The 16,148-nt window shown below is 41.0% G+C and overlaps 1 protein-coding gene across 4 annotated transcripts in view; it reads right to left on the bottom strand.

Annotated features, from left to right (window-relative positions):
• Positions 1–16,148, bottom strand: part of LOC102131403 (charged multivesicular body protein 3-like) — a 119,795-nt gene that overhangs the window by 55,787 nt on the left and 47,860 nt on the right. The window contains exon 1 of one of the 4 annotated variants that reach the window (XM_015433455.4): positions 5,031–5,297. The exons of 1 other annotated variant lie outside the window; for it this stretch is intronic. In XM_015433455.4, coding sequence (XP_015288941.1) covers positions 5,031–5,282 — 252 coding nt within the window. In that variant the 5' untranslated portion in view covers positions 5,283–5,297. Of the gene's footprint in view, positions 1–5,030; positions 5,298–16,148 lie in introns of those variants that run through there. 2 more of the 4 variants (XM_074011314.1, XM_065526842.2) reach the window with 2 other exon arrangements.

Here is a 16,148-nt window from a genome sequence, read left to right as displayed (position 1 = left end):
TTAAAACAGAATAGGTTTCACCACTAAGATGTCTCCATCAAAGTTTGTGCAGGGGCAAAGACTTTAGTCTGTAGAGGCTCCTAATATAGTTAATGTTTCCCTAGAGAGTTCCTTGAAATATTGCTCATCTTGGGACTACCTGACCTTAAACCCTACTAAACTTTATTCTGACACTCACTCGTCATTTAACAAATATTTACTTAGCACCCACTGTATGCTGCATGTTATATCAGAGCTCTGGAGAAACCACCTATAATGTATCTTACTTGCCCGAATTGACCTGTCACCATGGCCTAAATGGTACCATGTGTGACAATCATGATGGTGTGACATGACTACACCTAGCCTCTGCTTATACTGTGCCAGGACCCAGACCCACATGTCTGCATCTTTCAGCCCCCAACGGAAGGAGCTGTCTTGTAAGCTTATCCCAACTCAAAAATGCCCAGCTGAGACTACAGCATTTAGTCAATTCCCTCTCTCTCTAACACCTCTTCCATTTCTGCCAACTTTTTCTTATCTTTAAAAAATTTCCTTCACTTGGCCTCTGAAGTATTTTCTTTCTCCCTTAAAAGAAAAAGAAAAAAAAAAAAGGCCAAACTAACATTACTTGGCTTCTTATTCATATACAGCTCTCAATACTTTATCAGTGCATCAGCAGTTCTACAGAGAAAAAAGTATTTCCCATCTGTGATGGTTAATTTTAGGTATCTCCTCAGCTGGGTTGAGGGATACCCAGATAGCTGGTAAAGCACTATTTCTGAATATGTCTATGAGGGTGTTTCTGGAAGAGACTGGCATTTCCATCAGTGAACTAAAGATCAGCCCCCACCCAATGTGAGTGGGCATCATCCAATCAGTTGAGGGTCTGGATATAAAAAAAGGCAGAAGGCAGATTCTTGCTCTCTTCTGAATCTGGGATAGCCTTCTCCTGCTCTTGGACATCAGTACTGTAGGTTCTCTACTCTCTGGACTTTGGGACCTCCATCAGTGCTACCCCAACTCACTACATTCTCCAGCCTTCAACCCCGGACTGAGCTACACCACTGGGTTCTCTGGGTCTCCAGCTTACAGAGAGCATATCACAGTACTTCTCAGCCTTCAAAATCCCCAGTCAATTTCCATATTAAATTCCCTCTCAACTACCTATCTATCCATCCATCCTGTTGGTTCTACTTCTCTGGAAAACCCTGATTAATACACCATCGCTGCTTTACTGGCACTTTTTTGAATTACAGACTCATGCTAAGTAACCAAGGCTGGTGACAAAACGCTTTCTTTGGTCACAAGTCACAGATGTGAAAGAAAGCCTAGCAGCACTTGGTAGAAGCTGACCCTAAAGTGGATGGACATTCTTCTAACAAACTAAAACATATCATCAAAACTGAAGGGGTACCTTGAAGAACTGAGGAGGAACTTGAAGAAAATCTTGGGCTGGATATCTCCAGCACCAGATAAAGTGGATCACCTAACACTAAAAATCCTACTAAATAATCAAGAACCCATTCAGGAAGGGGATGGAACACACGACAGTGAAAGGTCAACTGTTTCTGACCATCTCAGCCTAGAAATAATCACTCCAACCACTGAACTCCTATACCTGTGTATGTCGTACTGTATTAATCGGTTTTTACATTGCTATAAAGAAATACCTAAGACTGGGTAATTCATAAAAAGAAAAGAGGGCCAGGCGCGGTGGCTTACACTTGTAATCCCAGCACTTGGGAGGCCAAGGCAGGTGGATCACGAGGTCAGGAGATCGAGACTATCCTGGCTAACCCGGTGAAATACTGTCTCTACTAAAAACACAAAAAATTAGCCAGGTGTGGTGGCACACACCTGTAGTCCCAGTTACTCGGGAGGCTGAGGCAGGAGAATCGGTTGAACTCGGGAGGCAGAGGTTGCAGTGAGCCAAGATCGCGCCACTGCACTGCCTAGGTGACAGAGCAAAACTCCATCTCGAAAACAAAAAAAAAAATTACTGCGGCACTATTCACAATAGCAAAGACTTGTAACCAACCCAAATATCCATCAGTGATAGACTGGATTAAGAAAATGTGGCACCATGGAATACTATGCAGTCATAAAAAAGGATGAATTCATGTCCTTTGCAGGGGCACGGATGAAGCTGGAAACCATCATTCTCAGCAAACTATCACAAGATCAGAAAACCAAACACCACATGTTCTCACTCGTAAGTGGGAGTTGAACAATGAGAACACATGGACACAGGGAGGAGATCATGACACACCGGGGCCTGTTGGGGGTGGGAGGCTAGGGGAGCGATAACATTAGCAGAAATACCTAATGTAGGTGATGGGTTGATGGGTGCAGCAAACTACCATGGCACGTGTATATATGTAACAAAACTGCATGTTCTGCACATGTAACCCAGAACTTAAAGTAAAATAAAAAAAATAAAAAAGAAAAGAGGTTTAACTGGCTCACGGTTCTGCAGGCTGTACAGGAAGCACAGCAGCTTCTGCTTTTGGGGAGGCCTCAGAAAGCTTCAATCATAGGGGAAGGCAAAGAAATAGGCATCTTACATGGCAGGAGTAAGAGAGAATGAGGGGGAAGGTGCTACACACTTTTAAACAACCAGATCTCATGAGAACTCACTATCTCAAGGACAGTACCAAGGGTGATAGTGCTAAACCACTCATGAGAAATCCGCTCCCATGATCCAATCACCTCATACACAGGTCCCACCTCCAATACGGGATGACAATTTGACATGAGATTTGGCGGGGACACAGATCCAAACCGTATCAGGTGCCCTATCCAAACTTGTTCTTAAAATGTTTATTTGCTAGAAATTAAGTTCTTTGGCTTCTTATTTCACCTTTAAAATCCCTCTTTGGGACGCAGCATAAATGGCATGGTAGTTCTAAGTACAGGCCTTAGAATACATAACCTCTGGTGCTGTAATTCACAAATTATATGACCTTGGGCACATTACCTAAATACTGTATGCCTCGGTTGCCACCTGTAAAGTGGAGATAATAATAGTTCCTAATTCACAACACTGCAGAATGCTTAACACAATGCCTGGTTCAATATGTTAGGTAAAGGTGGTGGTAGTTAGGGCTAATCTTAATTCACTCTACAATCTTGCTACTCAAGTGCAGACCAGCAGCATCAACATCACCTGGGAGCTTATTAGAACTTTCAGGCTTTATCCAAGACCTACTGAATCAGATTTTTGAATTCTGACAAGATCCCTAATGATTAGTGTGCATATTAATGCTTGAGAAGCACTGCTCTACAATACCCAGACTTGTCCATAATGGGGGAAAAAAAAAACCTAAAATGTTTATTCAATAAATGATCTTACCTGTTTGGCTCTGGCAAGCGTAGTTTTATAAACCAATCTCATGCATCAACCCTGCCATTTTCCAGTGTCAATCAGCTTTCTCAGGTAGATTACCCTACTGAAGAGTGTACTAACATCGTGTTCTTAGCAATTGTATTTATCATTTAAAAGCAATCTAAGTGTATAATATACTATAGTAGTATAGTAATACATATACTGGAGACTAGTTTAAACAGTAAAGCAACCATTTCCCTATGATTTTTTGTTTCTCCATAATCTTAACTCAATTTACGAATGGCAATGCCAAGGTCAAATACTGAAGGCAATAAATAATCTCTCCCTACCACACTCCTACAATAACAAGAATCTTAGAATATACAGATGTCACAAAATGTGCATCTATATAATGTTCTATAGTTTCCAAAGTGATGTTACACCGTTATTTCATTTAAGCGCCACGATTTCTATTTTACCAAGAGGCAAAACTGAGTAAGTTTCCTGACGAAAATGAGTGCCTACTATTCTAGGGCCTTTGATTAACAACAACAACAAAAAATTTACATTAACGCACATTATGTGCCAGGAATTGCAGGATGCATAAGATTGGTTTTTAAAATGTGCCTGCTAGAGCTGAACAGGTAAGATCATTTATTAAAGGATTTCAGGATTTTTTTTTCCATTATGGACAAACCTAGGTGTGGTAGAGCAGTGCTTCTTAAAGCACTGATGTGCACACCCATCTTAGGGAGCCTGTCAGAATTCAAAATCTGACTCAGTGGGTCTGGAGTCAGTGGGTCTGGAGATTTAACAAGCTCCCAGGTGATGTTGATGCTGCTGGTTGGCACCTGAGTAGCAAGGCTGTGCCGTATTTAAAGAATTAGCCCTAACTACGAATATGAAAACTTTACATCCCTGAATCTTCAATTACTCTGAGATGACACTACTATTATTTTGGCTTGACAGACGAGAAGACTAAGGCACTGAGAAGTGAACTTTCCAGAGATCACAGAGGTGAGATGTGGAACGGCAGGATTCAAACTTAGGTTGACTGACTGCAGGGAACTTTCAACTGCTTGCCTCCCAATATTATCTCAATTAATAGGTAATGAGAATTCGAAGCTGGGTCCGGAGCTATCTTCTGCAACATCCTTCTGGGTCGAGTCCCTGCCCTGCTATAATATGTAACAAGGGTCAACACAAGGTTGTAGGGCTGGGGAAAGAGGAAACAGTCTCCTTTTCAACACAACGGGGAGGACCGAGAACAGGCGGCAGGTGCCATGCTCCTCCGGCAGACGCGACCCGGCCAGCTCCAAACAACGCTCCGGGCAAGGGAAGGTTCTCCGGCGGGTCCGCAGACGGGCGTGAGGGGTGGGGCCTACGCAGGGAAAAGGTTCCGGGCGGGTCGTACCAACGCGCGCAGGGGGAAGGGGTTTCCAAGGCCAGGACGGTGTCGCTGCCTACGCGCTCGGTGGCGAGGTGAAGAAACTCTTCATCCACCCCTCGGCTACCTGGTAGAGAGTGGCACCAGGAGCTCTCGCTCCCCAAAGCCAACTCCTAAAGACTCTTCCTCCGGGCCCCCCAGTCGAGTGGGAGGCCCCGGAAATGGGGGCCGGTCGGTATCGGGCAGGCGGTGGGGAGAAGAGTGTCCTGTCAATTACCAACTCCAGTTCGCCCCACACAGATCCACCCGCTTATCTGCCGCCGCCGTAGCCCTTACCAGTTCTTTGGGCGGCTTCTCCTGAGTTTTTCCAAACAGCCCCATGACGAACTGAACCCGTCTTGCCCCTTCCGGCTTTCCGTTCCCCGCGCCCAGGCAGGTCACGGGCAGCCGCCGGGGCGGGGCCCACGGAGAGGGAGGTAGTGCCGACGCCCAGAGTAGGGAGCGGCCGCAGTAGAGGATGGTGCGCATGCGCGGTACGCATGCGCAGAATTGAGTGAGTGGGATACTAGTCAACAAGGCTGACGTCATTGCGCATGTTCTGGGCGTGTCTGTGTAGGGGAGACCACGGATTCGGTGTTTTTCGTGGGGTGTAGAAATGATTGCTCTGAAAGATACGAATGTGTTGACTATAACTGCTTCTGATACTTCACCTAAACCTAGATGTTGCACCAGAAGTCTGGATCTCCACGCAGACGTGTACACTTACCATCACTTTCCCGACAGCTTCGTCTTTGTGTCCAGTAGGCGACTCACAGGTGACAAACCAAAAATGGCCTCTTTTTCCTCCCGCCAACCCACTCCTCCCGTCTGCTTGCACCACCATCACCTGGTCGCTAAACCCTAGGCGTCCTCCTCTCTCCCCTCCTACCAACTCCCAACCATTCTAACTTCAGCCCTCTCCTTTCCATCCCAACTGCGGTAGTTTTTGTTCAGGCCATCGCCCTTTACAGCGTGGGCGATTCCTGCCTAGCATTTGTCCATGTGTGTGCCGTCCTACACGCCACACCGACCGTGAGCCTAATCACACTCTCAAAGGAGTCTGACTAAAGAGAACTAGACACATTTTAGCACGGACAGTCCCTGATTAGGCCTATACGGTGAGCTGATGGTTACTGTCATTACCTCATCGAGGATGGTGAAGGGACCATTTGTTACCTCAGCCCCATACTCCTGTCTCTGGTGGAATCATAAAATGGTTCGGCAGCTTTGAAAACATTTTGGCAATTTCTTAAAATGCTAAACAAAGCCAGCCTTCCATTCCTAGCTATTTACCCAAGAGGGAAAAAAGCATACGTTCTTACAAAGACTTGTACACAAATGCTCATAGCAGCTCTATTTGTAATAGCCGTAAACTGGAAACAATCCAAATGTCTATCAACAAGAGAATGGATAAACCAGTTGTGATTGATCCATACGGAGGAATAGTACTGAGCAATAAAAAAGAGTAAACTGTTTATAAATGCAACAGCATGGATGAATCTCAAAATAATTCTGCCAACCGAAAGAAGCCAGAATCGTGTGATTCCATTTATATAACATTCTGGAAAATGCAAACTAATGCGTAGTGACAGAAAGTACATTGGCGGTTGCTAGCGGATAGGAGTGGGGTCGGAAAGGAGCAGAAAAGAGGGGTTACAAAGAGACACGAAGTTTAGGGGGATGATGGATAATATCTTGATTGTGATGATGGTTTCGCAGATGTATACAATATCAAAACTTAACAGGTTGGACACTAAGTATGTGCAATTTATTTTATGTCCATCATACTTCAATAAAGTTCTCTTTAAAAAAGCACTACCTGTTCATTGTGAAAAGTTAAACCCGCATTCTCACTTCCTCAGGGGAAAAGGTCTCAAAGGATTCACACCAACTATTAAATATAGTGTGAATCTTCTGAAACCTTTTCCTTTGGAAAATATACTTTTATTTTTATTTATGTATTTGTTTTTGAGACAGGGTCTCACTTTGTCACCCAGGCCAGAGTGCAGTGGCAGGATCTTGCCTCACTGAAGCCTCCACTTCCCAGGCTCAAGCGATCCTCCCACCTCGGCCTCCTGAGTAGCTGGGTGCCAGCCACCACGCCCAGCTGATTTTGTAGTTTTTCTGTAGAGACAAGGTTTAGCCATGTTGCCCAGGCTGGCCTCAAACTCCTGAGCTCAAGTGATCCTCCCACCTCAGCCTCTCAAAGTGTTGGGATTACAGGTGTGAGCCACCTTGGCCGGCCCTATTTTTACTTAATTGAGATTATATTATATACATTGAGCCACCTCACCCAGCCCTATTTTTACTTAATTGATATTATGTTGTATACATTGTCCTACAATTTCCTTTTAAACAAATTTTATAGAGATTTTCATCAGTGTCAATACCTATGGCAATCCATAGCAAGAATGTACCATAATTTATTTAACTACTTCCCTATTATATAAGATTAAGTTGTTTCTAGTTTTTCCCTAGTAAATAATCCTGTAAATATAGGCACAGTTAAAAATTTAAAACTTAATACCAGTATCTTCCATATACATTGCACTATTGTGAATTACCAATAGTGTATATCAGCAATCTTATTCCCTAAGTCCATGCTAAAAGTGAATTTTGTCAATATTTTTAATTTGCCAATCTAAGGGCATAAAATATTGTTTTTAACTTTAATTTCCCGGACTACTAGTCTAGATAAGCATCTTTTCATATATTTGTTGGCCGTTTGAATTTCTTCTGTGACTTGCTTCTTCATAACCCTTGTTCATTTTCCATTTATCTCCCTTCTTCCCTTCCTTATTTCCTTTCTTCCTTCCATTTTAAAGCTGAAGGAGTTCTTTGAAAATGTGGAATTTTTTAAAGTCTCTTTCACCACACCCTTCTTCCTTTTTTTGAGAATAAACTATAAGCATTTTTTTCAAGTGGGTGGATACTGGATAGCCAATTAGTCAACAGTATTTCTCAAATGCCTACTATATGTCAGGCATTCTATAGGCTTCAGGAAAATGGCAGTGAGCAGAAAAGAATCTCCTACAATCTGATGAGAAGGACAATAGTATTAAACAATGGTTGTAAACGAAATTGTGTTACTACAAATGTGCAAAATTCTGACTATAAGAAGAACGTGCTGATCAGTGACTCTTCCTGAGCAGATGACAAATAAGCTGAGGCCTGAAGGAGGAGCTAGCAGAGAGAGGAAGAGTATCCAGAGTAAAAGAAACAGCATGTGCCAAAGAGCCTTCCCAGTTTCTGGGTGGAGGTTTTAGGCCACAGCCATTTCAGATCCTAAAGCTGCATTTGTTCTAAAGCTGGCCATCAATGGCAGAGAGGCCTGGCAGGGTGTGGAGGAAGGTTTGACTTGGCACATGGCCTCTCAATGTCATATAGAGCTCATAGGTACTGACAGCCCTATCAACACATCAGTGCAGTTCCTCTGCACTGTGCATCTTGCTTCCACACATTTTCTAGGCTCTATCCTTAGAGTAACATGTACTCTCCATTTGTGTCCTGATACTGCTTTTGCATTGGACAAAGCACTCCTTAGTTGAGGTTAGGGCTGAAGTTTGTCCTTCCTACATGGACCTCAGGAAGCAAGCCACAGATCCTCCCACCTGCTAAGACTTACACATCTGCGGGGGTGGGAGGAACTAAGTGAGCAGGCATTCTAGCTCTTTAGTCCTACCAAACACAGCGAGTGTTTAACAGGATCACACTCCCCTGCCATATGTTCACATAGATGTTTGTTCACACACATTTTCAAAGGCTTTATGTGCATTCTCCTCCTGATCTCTGAAAAATATAAATAGATGTGTATCCTTGAGAGGTACCTCAATGCCTATGCTTTAAATCCTTCCCTGAATTTTAAATGAAAAATAGAAAGGACTGTTTTTCCTCCACTTTCCAGTTTTCCTTGTTCATTTCACTAAGATATCCAGCCTTAGGAGCTTCCTGGCTCACAACTGTTCCCCATTTGCCAGGTAGATTGTCGAATGAAATGCTTTGGGCAGGAAAATCATAACCCAATTCCTGGCAAGAATTTTGGCTTTCTAAAGCCAAGATACACCTTGTTTTATACAACAGATGGACCCTGGAAATGTTAGATATAAATCAATGTTTGGAAATTGAACTCTCTCCCATGACTTATGTAATAATTTTGGAGTGCATTTATCTTTGTTCCTGACTAAACTTCAGGACCAGCGGGCTCCCAACCCACAACTTATGACTTGAGATAAGGCAAAGACAGACCTTGAGTCACCTCCTGTCCATTTGCAGTCTTTCTTCACCAAACTTACAATAATCCTTGTGTTGATTTCCTAGGACTGCCATAACAAAATGCCACAAACTGGGTGGCTTAAAACAATAGAAATGTATTCTTTCAAAGTTCTGGAGACTGTAAATCCAAAATCAAGGTGTCAGCAGGGCCATGCTCCCTCTGACACTCTGAATAGAATTCTTCCTTGCCTCTTCCTACCTTCTAGTGATGGCTGTCAATCATCAGCATTCCTTGGCTTGCTGCTGCATCGCTCCAATCTGCTGTGAACATATAACCCAATTATATGTTCTCCCCATATGTGTCACTCCAGTCATACTGGATTAAGAGCTGATCCTAAATTCAGTATGACCTTAACTTACTGTTTACATCTGCAGTTATTATACCTTATTTTCAAATAAGGGTCGCATTAAAAGGTACTAGGGGTTAGGACTTCAACGTAATCTTAACAGGTCACAATTCAATCTATTAACAACTGTCATAGACACACATGGGTGCCTCACTTTAAAGGAAAAAGAGGGTGGGCAGGCACGGTGACTCACACCTGTAATCCCAACACTTTGGGAGGCCAAGGCCGGTGGATCCTGAGGTCAGGACTTTAAGACCAGCCTGGCCAATATGGTGAAACCCTATCTCTACTAAAAATACAAAAATTAGCCAGGTGTGGTGGCGCATGTCTGTAGTCCCAGCTACTCAAGAGGCTGAGGCAGAAGAATTGCTTGTACCCTGGAGGCAAAGGTTGCAGTGAACCGAGATTGTGCCACTGCACTCCAGCCTGGAGACAGAGTGAGACTCCATCTCAGAAAAAAAAAGAAAAGTAAAGAAAAAAGAGGGTGATAGAGGGTGAGGGGAGAATGGTTAGCTGAATCCTTCTAAAGTAAACAGACCTCTGTCCTCCATGATTGGGAAGGGAAAGTCGATTTGTCAGTCTTGACCCTAGTGTGGAAGTGGCATCTTCTCCCGGGAATCATAAAAATCACTGTGGCTGCCTCACATTGCCCTGTAGAGCACCATTTCTACCACTAAAGGTCCTCTCACGGAGGATTCACACACCTTACCTTATTTCCCTCACAGCAGAGAAAAAGCCTGACGTTTAATTTAAAAATCCAACTGGAATATTTAAACAATACTAAAGTCTCCAAAAACAGTATCAGAATTAGAAGAGTGGCATGTGAGATACACATCAACATTATGGTGGAGTGGATGAAAAACCCACTACAAACACAGAATTTTGGTAAAATATAACCAGAATTATTTTATGTGCATGGATGATCTCTTTTTAAAAAGTAAGAGAAATCAGGAATATCTGCCAATAACAGGAACCCAGAACCTTGTTTGCATATTTTTTTTGATGTGATAAAGCCTATAGTCAGTAAAATGCACAGATCTAAAGTGTAAAACACGATTAATTTTTACAAATGTGTAATATTTGTAAATATTTAAAACATTTTCTAAATCTAAACTGGCTCCTTCATGCCCATTCTCAGGCAGTACCCTCAAAGATAACCATTATTCTGATTTCTACCTCTGTAGATTAGTTTTGCCTGGGCACAGTGGCTCATGCCTGTAATCCCAGCACTTTGGGAGGCCGAGGTGGGTGAATCACGAGGTCAGGAGATCAAGACCATCCTGGCCAACATGGTGAAACCCCATCTCTACTAAAAATACAAAAAACAAACAAACAAACAAACAAAAAAAACTAGCTGGGTGTGGTGGCGGGCGCCTGTAGTCCCAGCTACTTGGGAGGCTGAGGCAGGAGAATGGTATGATTCTGGGAGGCGGAGCTTGCAGTGAGCTGGGATCGTGCCACTGCACTCCAGCCTGGGCGACAGAGCAAAACTCCATCTCAAAATAAAATAAAATAAAATAAAAAATAAAATAAAATAGTGCTTGGTTTTAATGTTTGGACAGGGGAACAAGAGGCAAGGCTTTTGGCTGGGCAAAATGGTGAAGCAAAATTGAGATGCCCTAAAGCTGGGAGTTTTAAAGACTTCATTCTCAGTGAAAAGACAAGCTAGGGGAAAAAAAATACTTATCTGCCAACAAAGGGAGCCAACCAGAAAATGTTTGTTTTAGGGTGTAGCTCTTGAGAAACCACAAGGCTGTCCTCCTGTAAGTCTAAATTTATTCTACTTTCATGGTATTGGAAATCCCAAGCCTAGATATTAATTTAAACTGTTTTTAGGTTGATAACATCCTGGGGATCTGGTGAGAGCAGTACAGACTCTTTTTGAATGAATATACCCCAAATCCAGACACTGTAGTATTTCTACAAATTATGACCAACAAAAATTACCAAATGTATGAGATAAACATTAATGGCCAGAAGTAAATTTTAAAAGCATCACATTTATGTTTCAAAGCACTTCAGATATTAGAATTCTCAAATGTAGAGTATAAAATGTTATGCTTAAAATGTTCACATAAATAAAAGACTTGAAAGAAACAAGAGACCATTAAAAAATGACGAAGTAAAAGAAAGAAAAAACAAAAATTGACCAGGTAAAATTAAAAATAAAAGAATTTGTAGACCTGAAAAATATAGTAATTGAAATAAGAAACATAGTCACCAAATAAACCTCAAGGAATAAATTAAGCAACAGATTACACATAAGAAAGAATAAGTAAATCAGAAGATAGATCTGAATTATCCAAAATAATAATAATGCCTGAAGACACAAAGACATGAATATATAAGAAAGATGACATACAGATGTTAGAATATGGATATCAATTACATGTTTAATTGAAGTTCCAGAAAGATTGACATGAGAAACTGGAAGAGACAAGATTTTGAAAAGATAATGGCTAAGAATTTCCCCAAATTTATTCAGATGTTAATCTTGAAGATTAAGGAAGTAATCATGCATCACTTAATGATGGGGATACGTTCTGAGAAATGTATTGGTGATGTCATCGTTGTGCCAACATCATAGACTGTACTTACGCAAATCTAGATCGTATAGCCTACTAGATACTTAGGCTATATAATCTATTGCTACTAAGCTAAAAAACATATATGGCATGTTACTATACTGAATACTGTAGGCAGTTGTAACACAATGGTAAGTATTTGTGTATCTAAACATAGAAAAGATAGAGGAAAAATATATATGATATTATAATCTTATGGGACCACTGTTGCCTGAAAGGTTGTCATACAGTGCATAACTATACATAAATCTTAGGTTCAACACAAACAGCTACACATTCTAGTGGCAGTGCAGAACATCAAAGACACCGAGATTTTAAAAGCAACCAGAGAGAAAAGATGGAATACGTACAAGAAGACAACACACACTGTCAACATCCTACTCAATAGCAACAATGGAAGCTAAAATAAAGGGAAAGAGCGTATTCAAATTACTGAGGAGAAAAAATCCCCAAAGATCTAAAAATCAAAACAATTGAACTTATGGAGATAAAGATCAGAAGGATGGTAACCAGAGACTGGAAAAAGTAGTGAGGGGCTTGGGGGAGGTGGGGATGGTTAATGGGTACAAAAAAAAATAGAAAGAATGAATAAGACCAAGTATTTGGTAGCACAACAGGGTGGCTACAGTCAGTAGTAATTTAATTGTACATTTAAAAACAACTAAGAGAGTATAACTGGATTGTTTGTAACACAAAGGATAAATGCTTGAGGGAATGGATACCCGATTTTCCCAGATGTGATTATTACACATTGCATGTTGTATCAATACATCTCTTGTGTCCCATAACTATATATACCCTACTATGTACCCACAAGAATTAAAAATTAAAACATTTTTAAAATCCTCAAAGTAATAACTTATAGTCATGCCCTGCTAAATTATCACCCCTATGTGAAAGCAAAATAAAGACATCTTTAATGGGGACAAAAACCTAACAACAGACACAAAAACCCCACAAACCAACAGATCAACACCAAACAAAATTCTGAAGAATGTAGTTTAGAAATAATAACCATGATCTCAGAAAAAAGGCCCTTACATATAAGAAGAAATCATGACAATTTAGTTAACTTGTGGTTAATCTTTAAAAAGTTGATTATATAAAAATTATCTAATTTGAGAAGTTCAAAAAGATAGAAGTAAAGCATTTTACCACAATCATATGAAAAAATAGATGAGAAGTCATTGAAGTTAAAATGATTCTGGACTCTAATTTTTTTGAGAAAAGGTAAAGATATTGACTAATTTACATATTAAGTAAGTTTGTTAGAATTTTAAGGATAGCTGCTAAAATAAAAGCAGTACTTCCAAATGGTAGAGAAAAAATGGAATTAAGAATATTACTCGAAGTAAGGTAAGAAGGACAATACAGAAAAGTGGAAGACACAAAAGACAATTACAGAATTAAATTAATTAAGTTAAAGATACATTTGTATTCATAACAAAATGGACTAAATTCTCCAGTAAAAAGATTTTCAAACTAGATATTTATTTACATCTAGTTTTAAGCTATTTAAAAGAGACACACATTCTACATAGGATACAGCAAGACTGAAACTAAAAAAGAAAGACATGAAAAATCATATTTACCAGACAAATATTAACCAGAATAAAGCTGTTATAGCTATATTATTATCAGATAAAATAGAGTTTCAGGCAAAATAACTTTTTAGGGATAAAAAAGTATTACGTAATGATAAATTTTTCAGTTTACCCAGATGCTAATCATGTAGTCTCAAAAAAAGTGAAGCAAAACTGACAGAATTTCAAAGAGAAATATAAGCTCACTGTGTTAGTCTTCTCAGGCTGCCATAACAAAATACCAAAAACTGAATGGCTTAAACAACAAGAATTTATTTTCTCACAATTCTGGAGAAGACCCAGATCAAGCAAGGTACTAGCAATAACAAGCAAGCTGTCAGCAATATGGTTCTTGGTGTGAATTCTCTTCCTGGTTTACAGATGACCACCTTCTCACTGTGACCTCATGTGGCCTCTTCTCCGTGTACCCACAAAGGCGGGGGGGGGGGGGGGGGGGGGCGGGGGGGGAGAGAGAGAGAGAGAGAGAGAGAGAGAGATCTGTGGGAATCTCTTCCTCCTTTTATAAGGGGACCATCAGTTATCAGATTAGGGCTTCATCCTTATGATTTCATTTAACCTTAATTACCTCTCTAAAGGCCCTATCTGCAAATACAGTCACATTGGGGGTTAAGGCTTAAACATCTGAATTTCAGGGGTACACAATTCTGTCCATAACACCCAGCGTCGCGGGGCGCGGTGGCTCACGCCTGTAATCCCAGCACTTTGGGAGGCCGAGGCGGGTGGATCACGAGGTCAGGAGATCGAGACCATCCTGGCTAACGTGGTGAAACCCTGTCTCTACTAAAAATACAAAAAACTAGCCGGGCGTGGTGGCGGGCGCCTGTAGTCCCAGCTACTCGGAGGCTGAGGCAGGAGAATGGCGTGAACCAGGGAGGCGGAGCTTGCAGTGAGCCGAGATCGCACCACTGCACTCCAGCCTGGGCGACAAAGGGAGACTCCATCTCAAAAACAAAACAAACAAACAAACAAACAAAAAAACAAAAAAAAAACCACCCACCATCATGAAGGGAAATATTTAAATTTTTTTTTCATTAATCGCTCAAGAAGACAAACATTTGGTACAGAGAAGACAAGAAAACAAGATATGCTTCATTGAATTGTCACATCCTGTCCACATCAAGTAAATAATAAGTTACCACATATGGAATATTTATAAAAATTGACTACACACTAGAATATAAAGGAAGTGAAGAAATCACTCTAATACACATTGCATTTCATGACTACGTTTCAATTGGGTTAGAAATCAATGACAAAAAAGAAATCAAAACAAATATTTTGTAAACATAAAACACATTGCCAAATAACTCAAAAGTCAAAGAAATAATGGAAATTGGGAAACCTGGATGTCTACCACATCTGGTAGTAACAAGACAACCATGGGGTGGTGTCAGAGAGGGCTAGTGGAGACCCAGAACTTTCACCATCACCCAGTGGTAATGAGAGCATCCCTACCACTGTGACTTTTGAAAATGTGTAGAGAACTGGAGCTCCCACCTCTGCTCAGCATTAAGCAGGAAGCTCTCCTAGATCTCACTGGAACTAAGCAGGGAACTTGGACGTCTATGTCTGCCTAGAAACAACAAGGTGGCTCCCCAACTTCTCCTACCAAAGCAGCGTCAGAGCAGCAGAAACTGAAGTTTGAATGGAATGCAGAATCTCAGGACATAATATGAAAGTCCAGATTTCAAATGAAAATCACTCATCATACCAAGAACCAGGAAGATTTCAAACTCAATGAAAACAGACAATCAATAGATGCTTTAGCAGATTGAATAATATCTCCTAAAAATTCATGTTCACCTGGAGCCCATGAATGTGACCTCATTTGGACATAGGGTCTTTGCAGATAAATAAAGTTAAGATGTCATACAGAGCCAGGTGCGATAGCTCACACCTGTAATCCCAGCACTTTGGGAGGCCAAGGCAGGTGGATCACTTGAGGTCAGGAGTTTGAGACCAGCCTGGCCAACATGGTGAATCCCTGTCTCTACTAAAAATAAAAATTAGCGAGGCATGGTGGCACAGGCCTGTAATCCCAGCTACTCAGGAGACTGAGGCATGAGAGTCTGTTGAACCTGGGAGGTGGAGGTTGCGGTGAGCTGATACCGTACCACTGTACTCCAGCCTGGACAATAGAGCTGTCTAAAAAAAAAAAAAAAAAAAAAATCATAAAGTCATACAGGACTAGAGTAGGCCCTAAATCCAATATGACTGGTGACTTTATATGGGAAATTTGGATACGCACACACAGGGAAGAAAGCCATGTAGAGACAGGGGCAGAGACTAGAGTGATGCATCTAAATACCAAAGAACACCAAGGGATTATCTGCAACCCCCAGAAGCTAGATGAGGCAAGGAAGGATTCTTCCCTAGCACCTTCACAGGGAGTATGACCATGCCAACAACTTGATTTCAAACTTCTAGCCTTAATAGCCATGAGAGAATAAATAGATATATTTTAAGCCATGTAGTTTATAGTAATTTCTTACTAATATAGGTGACAAGACCTAGATGACAGAGATGTTAGAATTATCTAATAAAGATTTTTAAAGTGTATTTTTAATTGACAAATAAAAAGTGTATGTATTTATGTGTACAACATAA

The sequence above is a fragment of the Macaca fascicularis genome, chromosome 13 (assembly GCF_037993035.2).
Source record: "Macaca fascicularis isolate 582-1 chromosome 13, T2T-MFA8v1.1".
NCBI lineage: Eukaryota > Metazoa > Chordata > Mammalia > Primates > Cercopithecidae > Macaca > Macaca fascicularis.
The sequence above is the reverse complement of the archived record's forward strand: the minus strand, read 5'-3'. Positions and strand labels throughout refer to the sequence as shown.